Below are 15417 nucleotides of genomic sequence, written 5' to 3'. Positions count from 1 at the left end.
CTCTCTGTGTGCCGCCAGTGGTGAAATCCATCTCTCTATCTCTATCTCTCTAACATCCATTACATACCCCAGCCCCTCACCTCCCTACTCATTAGGCCAACGCACAGTAAATTAGCAGCAGCAATTACAGGGAATATAAAGCACGGGCTCTGCTGGGCTCCCTCTGACAGGTACCACACAGATCATAGACAGACACCCACAGTCATCGGGATAATTACTGTGGGAAACGACCACACACCCTCGCAAGCGGGCGCGCAAAACCCGACTGTGAGTACACACTTGTTCGAGGTGTGCTCAAATATGCTCCGTCTAACTGGCAGGCGTGTTCGTGCGCATGCGGGAAGGTGCGCACGCGCTCAGTAAGTAAGGCCTGGGATGGCTCTCGCTTCCCGTTGCCTCTCTGCGTCTTTCGATGATGTCCATTGTGACTATTTTCCAACACAGAATATTATTAATATTCATCCCTCCTCTCCTTGTGTTTTGTTCGCTGTCTAAGCCTTGCCTCCATTCTGAATATCCCCCTACACACACACTCACGCACTCCCATCCTCTCTCCTTTCCATTTCTTTCCTTTCCTCTTCTTTATCCGAGATCCCCATGGGGACTCCTGTTTTTCTTTCAAATACATCTCTCCGCTCTTCCTCCCTTCATGTGTCCATGCAGGGAGGAGAATGAGAAAAAAGAAGGAGGTGGAGTAGGAGAGCGAGGAATGTGTGCATTAATATATTTCATTAGGGTACTAGTAGCACAGAAGCTCCTGAACAGCACCTCTCTTGATGTGCGAGGGCTCTGCCGGCTCTATCCAGTGGAGTAGTTCTCCAGGAATAGTGTCTTTAATGTTACGTCTCCAGAGGGCTGAGGTCTGCTGGCTCCACGCTGCCCTCGGCCTCCCACTCCTATTGTCCTCCTCCCACACTGACCAGTCTATCTGGGGCCTGAAAAGCAGCTGGAAATAAAGAGCAAAATGCGTTCACCTTTTGTCTATGTGTATTTATGATTTATGAGTGTGTGCGTGTTTCAGTGTGTGTAGGTGCGTATATGTGCTGCACTGCAAGCTACATTTAGGGGAAGCAGAATCCCTCGGTGCAACGCGGTATTGGTGCTCGGCTTGCTAATCAAAAACATTAGGCTCCAGGACTCATTTTCCTCAGGACTAAGTGTGCAACCTCCATAATTCAATATCCCACCTCTTACTGCTAAATCATGCACGCCGCCACCCACTTTACTGTTTGTCAGCAAACTATCAACTCTGTTATTAGACTTAGTAGAGAGAGGAAAAAAAGACTGTGTGTTGTTATGAACCTTTAGGCAATTAGGGAGGCAAACACACACAAGCACACGCAGTGTTTACGAGCCCTTATTTCATCAGTACTTCCAGGTCGTCTTGCTTTCCCCCCTCACCGCCCCTTGGTGTTGCGGAAGCCTCCAGTTACCGAGGAGACCCTGGAATACTTTGAGGTCAGCAGAATCCTGGGATCCGCTGTTTTCACGAGCTAATCCAATCGCAGCCTTCTAAATTAGATATGCAAAAAATAAAAAATAAATTAATTTTCTGCTGATGACCGGGTATGCAAATGATGACTCAATTATGGTGGGCTGGTGCCTTTGCAATTAATAACCTTGGAATCATCATTAACTAATATGTTTAGGAGGAAACTTGTCAGGCTAACCATGTTCACCATGCCATCAGTAATGCATTAATGAATTAGATTCATTAGAGAAAGGAGCCAAGCAGGGAAAAGGATGCAGGCCTGTTTTTGACCTGTGGAACAAGCCGTAGCCGTTCTTCCTCTATTCTTAGTCAGCTGGCTGTCAGCTAATTGAAGAAGGCATCTTCAGTCAAAAAAAAAAAAAAACCCCAGAGAAAACCGGTAACATAAAATAAATCAGGAATGAGGCATATTTCGAAATAAAAAGACACCTGACAAAGTCACAGACAAGAGGTAACTTTAATTCAACATTGTGAGATTCCAAAAGTTATCTTACAGCTCAATTTTCATCAAAAACAATAACAATCTATACAGTAGATTTTTTTTCTTCCCTTATATCATAGAGCTGTTCAGTGTATTTGCAGTCAAAGACAAACAGAGGAAAAAATAGACACCAGCTATTTGGTTTGCATCTTCTTCTTTTTTTGTTGTTTGTTACCTAAATACAAAAACTTTGTCACCCATTACTGATACTCATATTTGGGATGGAACTTTTGCTTACAAAGATGCCATTGTATGACAACAGACCTCTGTAGTTCATTTGAAACAGATATGCTGCGGCCCCTCCCGCCCTGGCCCAGACCGGCACAGGCACACAAGTGCCTGAAAAACACTCGTCTGTCAGCAGGCGCCTCTGTTAAAACGGTCCTTTCTACCCCCTTAACAAAACCAGGCTCTAGAAAAGAAAAAGCAGAGAGAGAAAAAGCCCTATTCTCTGTCCAGCAACAGCTTGAAGACACACGGCAGACACAAAAAAAAAAAAGACTACAGAAATGTCTGATGGGCCAAGGAGCTCCCTTTTGTGGTTCATCACATGTTCTTTTTAGTCTTGTTTAGCTTGAAATGAAGCTGTATTGTCCAAAGGCCAATACAGACGGAGAAGGACTGGTGGGGGGGGGGTTGACTGTCGGATACCGGAGTCAGACCTACGACTCCGTGTAGAGATTAAAATTGTGCTGTGGCAGCGCTTGTCTTCACTGTGCGCCCCTCTGTACTACAATAAAAACAGCCATGTGTTGTCGTACTGTTGTGATCCTGTGGTTGATGAGAAATGTTACTATCATGCTGTCAAAATCATTAAAAAAAAGCTACATAATTGCTACAAAAAGTGTTTCTGCGAACGTGCAGGAAGCACAGCTGAGAAAGGCCGCTCCGACTTGTCCTTCAAAGCGTGCCATTGCTGCAGTATTATAGTACATCGGGGTGTGTGTGTGTGTGATTGTTGAATTATGGCTCTTTGTATTCTAGTCTGGCTTTACCACCAAACAGAGTGGGTTTGTGCTTTGTCCCCAAGTTCTCATGAATTCCTCTGTGGCAACAGACAATTGTGGTGAGGGTAGAAAAACTGTACACATGATTGAATGAAGAATGGGTTTGCATTGTTAAGGCATCTAGACTGCTGGTAAAGATTACAGTGACAGAAATAAAAGAAAGAGTATATAGATACAGTATGTAAGCAGGCATAAATAACATAGGGAAGAACAGAGGAGGAGGAGGAAGAGGAGGGAGGCGAAAAAGAGGAACACAAAGAAAGAAAAACAGAGCAATTTGTTTGTTCTCTTGGTTTTCCACACAAAAAAAAGAAAGAGTCACTCAAGAGAAGAACCCATGCATATTATCAGTTCAAGAACAGTATCAATCTGAAAGCCTCAGAGTTCAAACAAAAAGATATAGATTTACAGTATATATTAATGTGTGTTTATATTCTTAAAAAATCTACTTCAACGAAATACTCTGAATAGGATGCTACTTTTTTTTGCCGTACAATAAACATTTTCATAAGGAAAAAAAAAGATTTTTTTATTAACTTACAAATAATACAAAAATAGACAATGGCATGTTTTGAATCAACAAACAGAAGCATGGCATACTGATGCAAAACAACATACAAAAAACAAAAAGGAACAAAGATTAAAAAAAAGTCACATTTAAATAGTGAGAGACAACAGCAAATCATGAAACGAAACACTGCGAAAAGTGTTCACTTACTGTATTAAACTTACACAACACAACTAAACGAGGGTGAGAGTCAATGTACAAATACAAGGGATAAATACATTATTTATAGGGTATTTTACAGGGATCCCCTTTTTGTATCCAAACCCATGTTTCTCATGTTTAGCAAATGAGATATTGACAAGACGCAGTAAATCTATCTTCTGTACTGAGAAGCTGCCTTAAGACATTTAATGTTTACATTTCAAACTAGAGCTATCGCAAAAAAAAAGAGTAAAGAAGTGAAAAAAAACCCCAAAATGAACATTTTTTTTTATATACAAAAATATATCACATATATCACGCATTTATTCTAATTTGATATTTGCTAGGCTCCTTCAGTTACAGTGCTGGCTGGACGCACACACATCCTCTGGCTTTTCAAGTCTTCACTAAAAACCTCGTCAGTTTTGGCTAAATTCTCATCGTCACCTTGTCTTCACATGTCAAGCAGAAAAAGCATATTGCAAACAGCTCTATCCTCACAGTTTTATTAAAATTCAAACAAACCAACCAAAATGAGAGAGAGAGATTTTTAAAAAAAGAAAATAAAAGCAAGGCGTGATGTTTAAACAGCTTAGGGCAGTTTTGCTAGACAATTTTTAAGATTTATTGGAAAATTAGCAGCAAAATCAATGGTTGATTTTCTATTTTTTTCTGTGTTGCTGAACTTTTCTTTTCCTTCTCCATTTGGCCACTGTGTCGCTCTGTGGTTTTAGAGAGGCGGAAACGCTAAGGAAAGCTCCTTTATTTGTGACAGAAGTTATTGTAAACTTCATGGCCAAACCAACACTTCACTGTTGTTTGTGCGAGTTATGGATTGCAAGGCGGCGTGGGGGCCTCCAGTAATCAAACCCAAACCTTACAGGCATAAACACAAAGATAAATAAATGCTCTTTTCATGAGGTCAGTGTCACACTGTGGGCAAACTATCAGTCTCTATACACTCCATCCAACATGGTGTCAGAGAAGCTACACTATTTCAACCAAGAGGGAAATAACATCACAAAAGGTTCATATTGTCCCCTTTTTCTTTCTCTCCTATCGCCTTCAGATGAAATCCCAATGGAAAGGCCTGAGTTTAACAGAGTCCTGCGTCTTTATCTTGACTTCCTTCAGTTTAGCTCTGCAGCATAACAGAGACTCACCAGACTCCGCTACTGTCTTTTTTTTTCCTCTCAACATTCCCAAATCTCCAGCTATCCCAGATCCTCTACATGGGTGGAACGATCATCCCGGGAATCGCTGCTTTGTGGGAAAAGAGGGGGAGGTAGAAGGAGTGAATGGGAGATTGAGGGGTAAAGAAAGAGAGAGAAAGGTCAGTCATGTGATTGCTGGGTTTCATCTGTCATCACAACAGTCACATAACAGCAATGTGCTCCAGCATCTGGCGAACAAAGACGACTCTCCCTCATTATCTCTTCATTCCGAGGCCCCAGGAATCAAAACATTTCCCTCCGCCGCTGCCGCTGACTTGGCCGCGCATCGACAACATTGTTCAGCTTCTCACAGGCCTCCTGAACAGCTTCATGCAAGAGCTGCCGCTGTTAATTGTTAACAGCTACATGGTGCAAGCCTATTATGTGCATTATGGAGAATGACTCAAACGAGAGGGGTGGGTAGAGAATGAACTGATGCGGAGTGACAGAGGTGATGAAAATTAGGCTCAAACATGGAAATGAAATCCATGAGATATACTCACATCTTTACCTCCCTATAGCACCAACTCCTGCACCCCCGCCTCCCCACAAGCCACCTCCCTCCATCACGCCTTCCCTCAATCCTGTTTTTTTTTCTTACACAGAAACCATCACAGATAGAAATTTTTCATATAACATATTGGCTCCCTATTGATTTCCCCCACTCTTCAATCCACTAATTCCCAGGTTATTTCCTAAGTGTCTCCCGCTTGTTGGGATTAACAGAATGGTGTGCGCATGTGTGTGTGTGCGCGTGTCAGTGTGATCAGAGCATAGTGGCCATTGGCCCTTAGGTCACAGTGGTCAGAGCTCATCAACGCCGACGAAGGAAGTGAGGAAGTGCTTAGCTTGGGGCTCTGATAAAGATTCCCATCCATCATTTCTCTCTCTCAGGATCTCAGCACCATACAACATCCTGCCCAGACGGACAGACCCCGTGCCGCATTCGATGGAAATGAGAGAACAGAGTGACCCGTGGTGGCACGACCTCCCTTCACACCCTCCCCCCACAGACGCACCAACTAGAGGACGGGCAGGAAGCAGGAAGTGAAAACAGGAAATATAACACATATGGGGTAGCATGATGACTATCTGACAAGTCAAGAGTGACAAATAAAAACAGAAACGAGAAGGAAGGGCAGGGCAGGATGGTGCAAATGAGCGGTCTGGGATAGCGTGGAGTGGAAAGCCAAAACGGAGAAAGAGAAAAATGAAAGCGAGGAGTAACATACTTCAGGAGAAGGCCAGGCCCTGCAGAGAGCTGGCTGATGAGTACTTGCTAGAGTCCACAAAAGACTGATCTATGGTGAGGAAGGAGAGTGGAGGGAGGGCCAAGAAAGGGGGGGGAAAAAAGGAGTGGAGGAAGAAAAAGGAAAATCGAAGGAGTAAAAGTGAGACGTTATCATAAGAGGTGAGGAAAAGCAGGATTAAAGCTTGAGGGTGAACAATTCCTAGCAAATATTTTTACTAAAACTTTTTACTGTGCTCATACTGCAAATTTCAAATTCATCAGCAAGTTAGTGTGAGGCTACTTAGCGGCTTACCTTGCAGGCTGTTAGCATTAGCGCTGGTGCACGTGGGAGGAGGGGAATTCTGGGGTCGGACAACGGGGGCAAATGCGCTCTTCTGCTTGACGGCTGCAGACACCATGTTAGCTGGAGAGAAGGAGAAGATGCCGGAGGAGCTGCTGCAGTTGGAGGGCAGGCTGGTCGACGACGCCATCGTCGGGCTGGACGGGACGACTGAGGGAAAGAGAGAGAGACGGGTAGGAGAGGGTGTTTAAGGAAGGGGCGTCATAGGTGTATGTCAGGGAAGAAGGACAGGAAGGGACGACGATGGCAGAAAGGGGGTTAGAGAGAGGGCCGAGGGCAGAGGACAGGCAGACGGGACGAACAGAAGGGGACTGGTCAATGGATGATGGCAGGAGGGGTGACATGTTGGTCTCAGATCAACGGGCTCAGACTTGTTTTGCTACCTGTTGTGCTGTTAAGCAATTATTTGGCAACGAGATTTTTAATATCTTACACAAAAATGTGTTTAGTTGGAAAATGCTGAAAATGGCCTGAGGTCATTTTTTCCCCCTTCTGATCAATCTGTTTTGATGACTCATCCTGTGCTCAGGGGGTGATAAACATCTCCTCAGCAACTTTAGGTGCTGTAACCTGTAATTTGTTTTCAGGGCAACTTACAAACAAAGCTCCCACACATCTACTTTATCACAGATATTTATGCTAGAGGTTTTAACCAACAAGGTTTAAAAAATTAGAATACATAAGCAATATGCTTGCCCACTGGCTCTTTGCATTTTAACTGCACATTAGGCATCATTCACCACCTTAAAAGCACTCTAAACAGTTGTTAACCATATGTCATGTAATTTAAGGGCTAGATGTGGATTTGTACTTTTGGGACATCCCCTCTGGAACGGTGGATTGAAGATTTCAAATGCAAGATAGAGAAACTTTTTGAACATATTCATATCTAAAAGAGCTTCTCAGTGCTTCTGAAATGAAATCAAAAGCTTTGTACAAGATAGCTGTTAGCTGGATTTACTGTGGCCACTGTAATTCACCCTCATGAGAGGCACACACAGCCAAATGACCCAACTCTTCACAATCCAAATCATGTCCTCTGACATCATCCCATCCATCCACTTCTCCCGGGTTTGTCTTTTGTCTGCTAATACACTAAGAGCATTTCCCCCTTCAGTGATTTTACAATCAGCTGAGCCGTATTTCACCTGCCCTGTGATATCTGCCTCTGCCTTTATTGTTGTTATTATCCAACACTTAGCTTTTATGGCTCTTCCTGACAAATCCTTGCAATAAAGTCATAATCCATTTATGAAGGGGCCTAACTAATCAATTAATGAAAATTGGACCTACAAAGGCAGGCCGAGGGGCCATTGATTGAAAGTGTCTGTGTGGGGCCGATGAGCCTGTTAAAATACTTGTTAACACCCAGGAATCAAAGAGCTGAAATGGAATTGCTTCTCTAGCAATTAGTTTATTGATTTAATCAAGAGTCTTTAATGTAGAGGGTGAGTGTGTGTGAGCAGAGGTGGTGGTGGTGTGTGTGTGTGTGTGTGTGCGCGTGTGTGTCGAGGAGGTGTTGGGACGTGCTAGGTGATCTCCTCCCCTGGCCAACAAAGTGGGGATTTGTGTTTGACTCTGCTCTTAAAGAAACAGATGAGCCAGCTGAACTGAAATACTTTCTCCTGTCGTGTCGATTCTTGTTTCCTGCCGTGCTTCTCAGTTCCTCTCAGAGATGTCTTCTGTCATTTACAAAATGCTGATCCCCACCCAAACTTTCAGCTCTAGTATGCACTGTATTTACTCACTAGCATAGGGCGAGTTGCCTGCAGATCCATTGAGGAAGTTGGGCGAGGTGCCCAAGGTTGCCATGCCAGAGTTAGCGTAGCCATTCATGCTAGTGGAGACAGAGCTGTAGCTACTCTGCTGGGGAGTAGAGCTGGGAACATAACCATGAGGGGACACGCTGCTTGTGCTCCTACTGAAACCTAAAGACAGAGAAAGAAAGGGAGATGGAGAGAGTGTTAGAGGTATAGCAGATGGCAGACATACCAAAACAAGAAAGCCTACATGCAGCTGCTGCTAAATGCTCCTTTTTTCATACTAATGGACATAGCTTTACAAGCCAGAAGAAATGTTTTGCTTTTTCTTAGAAAAATCTTAGACAGCATATGGGAGAGAAAGAAAGCAATGAACAGAGTGGAGGAAGAATGATATGATAGGGATCTAGCTGCAGCCCCCCAACGCCTGAAACAAGAGGAATATCACCCTGCTGGCTCCTCTTCAGAATTAGATATATTGATAAGGCAATTAACGGTAAAAGGCCTTGGCGGCTCTCTTGTAATTTACAAAGAATGAAGCTAGTATTTCTGACAGGACTTTTCATGCTTTACAGGGGCAGTGAACAGAAGGAGAACAATGTAAAATGGAAGACTATAAATACACACTGATCAGCTACAACACTAAAACCGCTGACGGGCAAAGTGAAAATCATTGTTTCACCGCAGTGTTTTGCTGTGAAGCCTCGGGTACTGCCATTCATGTGACGTGGTAACGCCCACCTGCACATTGCCCTGCAGGACGGTGTGCCCTGCCTGCACATGAATGGTGCCCAATCTGTTCACCCGGCCTTCAAACTCTACAGGATTCAGGAAGATCCCTCATATACGGATGCATCACTCCACATCACAAACTCCCAACATCCCAGTACCAGACACTACAGGGCACCCATGGGTCAGAGCTGCTTTGAAGACACAAAGTGAGCCTACACAATATCTATACAATATACAACATGATAACATAGGTGAGGGAAAAAATGGCTGGAACTGAACATCTGGAATTTCCACTCTCTAGTGTGGGGATGTCAAAACGGATTTTGCTGAGGTGATTCTGGCTCCCGGGCTTTATGTTTGACACCCCTGCTCTAGTGTAACAAAGGCTACTCATCACAAGTGTTGTCTCACTTCTTCACCACTCTGCTCCTCCCTGATTAAGTTTACATTTTCATCTGATATGAGGGTGAAACAAACGATAGGTTAAAAATGTTTCCGGATGAAAATGAAGGACAGAGGAAGCTCATTGGACTTATTGAGATGCATCCAGAGGCTGGTCCATCCACTCTCCTCTGGTTCCCCCGATACATGTGATGAATCACCACTGACTGCACCCACATCTCTCTCTGTCAGACAGGGGCCGACCCCAGTCTAATATACACACCCCTAGGACCCACTCATATTTCTCCATCGTACTCCATCCACGGCTTTCTTTTTCTCCATTCTTCACTCTCTCACCATCTTTCTTTCAAGTTTTCCCCGTTTCTTACTGTCACCTCTCCTCCTCCTGTCCTCCTTTTTCACACTTTCTTATTTGCTCCATGCTCTTAAATCACTATCTCTAAATTTCCCACATGAAAAATAAAATGTCAGTTGCCCCCCTCCCCACTGTCATCCCTAAATGGACAACAGCAAATAAACATTTTTGCCTTTTCCCATGACAATAGGCGAGAATTGTTTCCTGGTGCGTTTGCTCACCCTGATTGGCTGTTTGTGCCACCTCTGACCCGGTGAAGGAGTTTACTGCCATCATGCCAGCATGAACAGAGCTGCTGCCAAGACTGGCTAGCTGGTTGTGCCCTCTTGGGACTGTTGTATAGAGGGCCTCCGCGATATCCGCTGCTCGTTTCAGAATCATCTCCTGATGATGAGGAAGGAACAAAAAAAAAGAGTGGTGGTCAGTAACAGAGAAGAGAAGAGAAGAGGGAAAATATACCCTTGATGTTGGCGTTATAGCTTGATAAGAATGCTAGATCTCCACTCAAGATACTGCACATGTAAATCTAGCAGAGCTGAGTGGTTTTTATCAGTTGTCGCTGGGAGTGGTGGGATTGGTTCAGTAAATGGAGGAAAGGCTCATTAACCAGACTCATCAGATCTTTAGCCTGCCTCTTCCTCCCTGTTTTGTGTTTCCATTCTTCCTCCTTCAGACTCGAGCCTTAATCCCACTCCTCCTCTTCAACTGCCTTCTGCGTTCCCTCTAATCTCATCTCCACCCTCTGCATTGATAAAAAGCTCTAACATAGTCTAGCGTGCATGTTTGTGGGTCCCAGATCTTGCGCAAACACGGCAGGGTGCTACATCGCCAGCAGAGATAAGCGCCTTTGATGCTGCCACTTGGCCCGAACCACAAACAAATAATAATGTCTAATAAGAGATATTGCTGTTTGTGTTTTTGTCTGTGTGTGTGTGTAAGAGAGAGTTTACCTGGTTATTGTGAGGCATCCCGTACAAGGCCTCCACCAGATCTGCCGCTCTCTTTAAAATCACCTCCTGCAATCAAGCGCAGACAGAGGAAGGGGGATTGATCACAAGTGTGGCGGCTCAAAGAGTTCAGTCACTTTTATTACATTTCACTCCTTGCATTATGCTGTGAATGCAGAACAGAGAGAGTGTGAGGGAGAGGAAAGGGGTAGACAGAGGAAGGGAGAGGAAGAGAAATGGGCCCATCCCAGCACTTTGTTACTAGCTGGGCAGTTTGGGAGAGCAGAGGGAAGATACTGTTATCTGTGAATAAAACATGAGCCTATATCTCTCTATCAGTCAACTATCTTCCACATCTTCTCACTCACTCTCTCTCTCTCTCCTCTGTCGCTGATGGATCACGAACCCGCCGCACATGATCACGCATCAATCTCATTTAACACAACATATCATCAGGTTGACGGCTATACAACTCTCCTCGTCAGCTGGGACACACCCGTCTCCTGCCCTGTATTAACCCTGGTAATGATCCGAGTGAATAGCCCTGTATCCACTTTGTGTGATAAATGTAGAACATCATTGCTCAGGTGAAAACCGCCGAGTGGAATTTCCCACATCAAACATTTATCCTAACGCAGCTTCTCCGCACTCATTTTCCACCGCTTACCACCCTTTCCCTCCTCTCTCTGTCTCTATTCTTTTTTCCTCCCTGAGTGTATGAGTGTGTGACTCCAGGCAGTCTTTATATATATATATATATATATATGTGTGTGTGTGTGTGATGTAGACACCTACAGTCCTACAAAACCCTTTTTAAAAGTTAATGTGCCGGGGCCAGGATATATGCTGGAGGCGCGACAACCAGAAAATTGCAGCCCCCTCCCCTCCAACCTTCTCCTCGTTTCTTTCTCTTCCACTCGCGCACACTCACGCTGTGCGTTATACTCTCCTGAGTGTATCCCTCGCTGTGAACAAGCCCCGGAGCATGTGTGCTCTCTGTTCCGTGACACGCCGCCTTTCAATCAGACCTCATATCGCACACACACGCAAACACACACGAGTGTAACCGCACACGCAGCCATGCACATGTGGAGGCTGTCGAGCACGCCCAGGACATGACGAGAGGGTCAGCAAAGCAATAAAGATTGTAGAGCGCTGTCCGAGGTGCTAAATTCACTCAATAATGGGAGCGCTGCCTCTGTGTTAACCTCCCATTACTAGCACTATCTGGGGGAGGCAGAAAAGGAGGCGAGGGGAGGAGGAGGGTGAGAGCTGGGAAGAGGGGAGACCAGAAAGGAGGCCTGCTTGAGGTGATTGAGAGATGTAGAGGCCCTAGGAAGGTAAGTGGTTCTTTAGTATGTATGCACTGCTCCTCGCTTCCTTCTCTCTGCTTTTCCTCGACGCCCCATGCCTCCCAGGGATTGCTAGATAGTTAGATGGATGGATGAAGGAAAAGGAGAGGAGGAGGAGGAAAAGAAAGCGGGGGAGGAGGGGAAATGAAGGAAGTGCGAGGCATTAGGACACGAACAGATCTGCAGTTGGAGTGTAACGGTGTTCCGGGAGCACACAAGCAACCTCAGTCTCTTTATTTAATTTTTTTTTTGCCCCTCTCTGCACCAGCCATTCTGCTCATTCTCCTTAGGTCTATTATGTGCGTGCATCTCCTCATTTATAATTCACTCTCCCCTCACCTGAGCCTCCGAACTACTTTCACTTGTCCCCCCCCCCCCCCCCTCCATTAATCACTCTCTCATGCTCCTGTGCCCTGTCTGTACCTATCAGTCTCTCGTTAGCGAAGGGATCTGTCCAGTAGCTAAACGCGATTAGGCAGCGCTCCAGAGTCATTCTGATAAACAGATAAATGTGGTTAGCACCGTGCTGCCTCCCTAGCCCTGCTGCTGTAAGGGGAGACCATTTCCTGGGCGCAGGGTCTCTTCCCGTAAAGTCAGGCCCACAGAGACGTCAACAGGAAGGGGAACCTGATCCAGAGCAGAGCCTGGCCTCGTCTGGCAGGGCGGTCACTCATTAGCCAGCCCCAGACCCCCAGCCACACCGCAGCCTTAGCTAAACACCCTGCAGTCTGGCTACCCAGCAGTCCCCGCTCAGTCTGACTGCCTGACTATTCTACAGCACAGTATGGGGCTGTTTTCAGCTGGATCACTGGATCATTATCGCAACATACAGAGATAGAACAGGGGTTGGCATATATCCTGCCTATTCTCTGCACGGTGTATGTGTGTATGTGTATTGGGGGCGGGGCGGGTTCGTTAAAGTGCCAATATATTGGAATATATTATAGTCCCAGTCAGTTGAATCTAGTTTAAAGACCCACCAAAGAACAGCCACACAGAGGCTTGTGCCAAGGTAGCTGTGAATGGACATTTGTAGCTCAAGAAGTTGCCAGCATATGCCCCTCTCCTGCCCCTCTCTAATGATTGAGGCCAACAGTTGAGAGAGAAGCGTGGTCAACAAACTGTTATTACCTCAATAAAGGCACAAATCAATAGAGCTGAAATGAACAACCAGGCCTGCCAGCTACCGCTGTTCATTTAGAAGTGAAAGAGACACCGCCAAGCGAGGGAGAAAGAGGAGGAGAGGAAAAGATATGGATGGATACAAAGATATTTGGAGAGATACGGGGGGTTGATAGGCTAAAGACCAGAACTCACCGGGACAAGTCTTGTATCCACCAGACATGACACACAGTGAGGACAAGTGATTTCTCTATCTTCCTTCTGCATCTACCTGTGCTCTCCATCTCTGTCTCGTGGTGACTTCCCTCCACTGAGTGTATGTGTGCGTGCACATGAAGGCATAGAGAAGTCTGTGTGCATTTCTGTGTGTGTGTGCTGCATTGTGGATAAGTGTGTGTGTTGGAAGTAATAAAGTCCACCCGGGGTTGACTTCGATCCACTGACCCAGCAGGAGGTAAGACTGGACAGCTATGATGGATCACCTAACCTGCTTCTGCCTCTCTCTTCCTCTCTCTCTCCCCTCAACCTCCTTTCCTCTCTCCCTCTCTCCCTCTCTTTTCCTCTCTCCATCTATCCCCTTTCCTCTTCCCACTTTGCCAGTCCAAATGACCTTATACTCAGTGGAAGGATGAATAGAGTCACTTGTGCATTCATTGCACAAATAAAGTGTTTGTTTGAACAGAAAATGACCATGAACATGTGGTTAAATGTTTATGTGCATAGTGCATAGTGTCATGTATGGCCTACTGTCTATAGCGCATGGTTTGTTCCTCTGTCTAAGAGGTCATGCTGTCCTTGTGCCATGTATATCCTACATACTATGAAACTCAAGAGGTTTTCAATACATCTTTGTACCAGTGTTACCAAGACAGATTCTTGTGAATTTATTGTGCTTGGCAACTAGTGTGAGCAGACACATGAGAGGAGCAGAGGCACTGTACCTTAGGTAATCTCTCTTGATCTCCAGGGTGTCTGGGAATGACCTTCTGTAACCTCTGGAAGCCGTAGTCTATGGTTGGCTCGTTCAGCGCTGAGCAGGAAGTGGAGGGAAGCAGGCAGAGAGAGAAAAAAAACATTTACAGCTTGATCCTTAATGATGAACACACCTAATGTTCAAAAGCACCAGAGAAGGTACTGCGGGAGCAGGAAGTGACAGCAGACATAACTGAATCCATGAATATTTCAACATTAAACTAACCACGCTGAAAAATGTGGGTTTTCTCTATTAGGTCTGGTGTGTGTCTTTGTTTGCCTGTGATGTAATGAATCTCTCTCTGTCGCCCGCTTTGGTGGTTAATAAAAAGACTGTCAGGAATCAGGGAAAGTGAATGTGTGTGTGTGTCCTGTGGTCTTGCGTTGATCAGCGACTAATATAAGCAATTACAGAGCTTGGTTCCAATATAACAAAGGCTTGATCGCTCCAGGGAACAAGCTAAACACACACATGCATGCACACACACACACACACACACACACGCACACACATACACACACACAGTCAGATCATCCAGGCAGCAGGGAGAAAGCACTCTCTGCATGCTGTAGTCGTGCTTCGGTAATTGAATATGAGAAGGTTTACCATGAATATTTAAACATTAGAATAAATACAATGAAGATCTGAGGCTTATAGTACAAACACTTCAGAGGAGGATTGTTGGATAAGTGCTCTCTCCATATAATTCATTCCTAATGTACTGTCTCTCCCTCTCCTGTCTTTGCGGGCTGCCTCGGGGGGGTCAGGGCACAGTCTTGACAACTTTCCTGCGCTACAGCCTTTAAGACGCTGCTTCCGGACAGAGTTTGAAACAGTAAATGTGCACTTGTATGGAAGAAAAAGAAAAGGCGCCATTACACGTGAGAATCGCCTGTATGCGTCTGTGCCGTCCGTCTGTTTCCCCTGTGGGTCGCAGCTTGGACGTTTCCTGGGGGCTGATGCCCTGCTCGCCTCACATCTGAGCAGCCAGGCTGACTAGGCGGCCCCCAGAAAAAAGGCCCCTAGAGGCTATGAGTACAAGCTGTCCTGCTGGACCTCCAGTGACTTCACCACGGCTCCTCCTGAGCCCGCCCGCTCAAACACACGGACCGAAAAAAACAGAGCGCGGGAGCGAGAATGGGTGATGCTCTGTTTTGGCAACACAAATGTATTTGGACAGCTCTCCCAGTGGAGTGTTCCAGCGATCCATAAGAGTGAATGAAAGGAAAGGTGAATAGCTAGAAGCAAAGACAGCAAAGAGATGGAAAAGTCGAAGTAG

At 45.4% G+C, this 15417-nt stretch overlaps 1 protein-coding gene across 4 annotated transcripts in view; it reads right to left on the bottom strand.

Moving 5' to 3' along the window:
- Window positions 1–1930: 1930 nt before the first annotated feature.
- Window positions 1931–15417, bottom strand: part of LOC146392122 (transcription factor COE1) — a 56003-nt gene continuing 42516 nt past the window's right edge. Inside the window, exons 11-17 of one of the 4 annotated variants that reach the window (XM_084941994.1) lie at window positions 14107–14195; window positions 10695–10760; window positions 9966–10128; window positions 8244–8423; window positions 6448–6645; window positions 6136–6204; window positions 1931–4952 (exon numbers count right to left, since the gene is read on the bottom strand). In XM_084941994.1, the coding sequence (XP_084798120.1) occupies window positions 6137–6204; window positions 6448–6645; window positions 8244–8423; window positions 9966–10128; window positions 10695–10760; window positions 14107–14195 (764 nt within the window). In that variant the 3' untranslated portion in view covers window positions 1931–4952; window position 6136. The remainder of the gene's footprint in view (window positions 4953–6135; window positions 6205–6447; window positions 6646–8243; window positions 8424–9965; window positions 10129–10694; window positions 10761–14106; window positions 14196–15417) is intronic. The other 3 variants (XM_084941986.1, XM_084942004.1, XM_084942011.1) reach the window with 3 other exon arrangements.

This window comes from Perissodus microlepis, chromosome 2 (genome assembly GCF_051167445.1).
Source record: "Perissodus microlepis isolate ML-2025 ecotype Zambia chromosome 2, ASM5116744v1, whole genome shotgun sequence".
NCBI classification, from domain to species: domain Eukaryota; kingdom Metazoa; phylum Chordata; class Actinopteri; order Cichliformes; family Cichlidae; genus Perissodus; species Perissodus microlepis.
The sequence above is the reverse complement of the archived record's forward strand: the minus strand, read 5'-3'. Positions and strand labels throughout refer to the sequence as shown.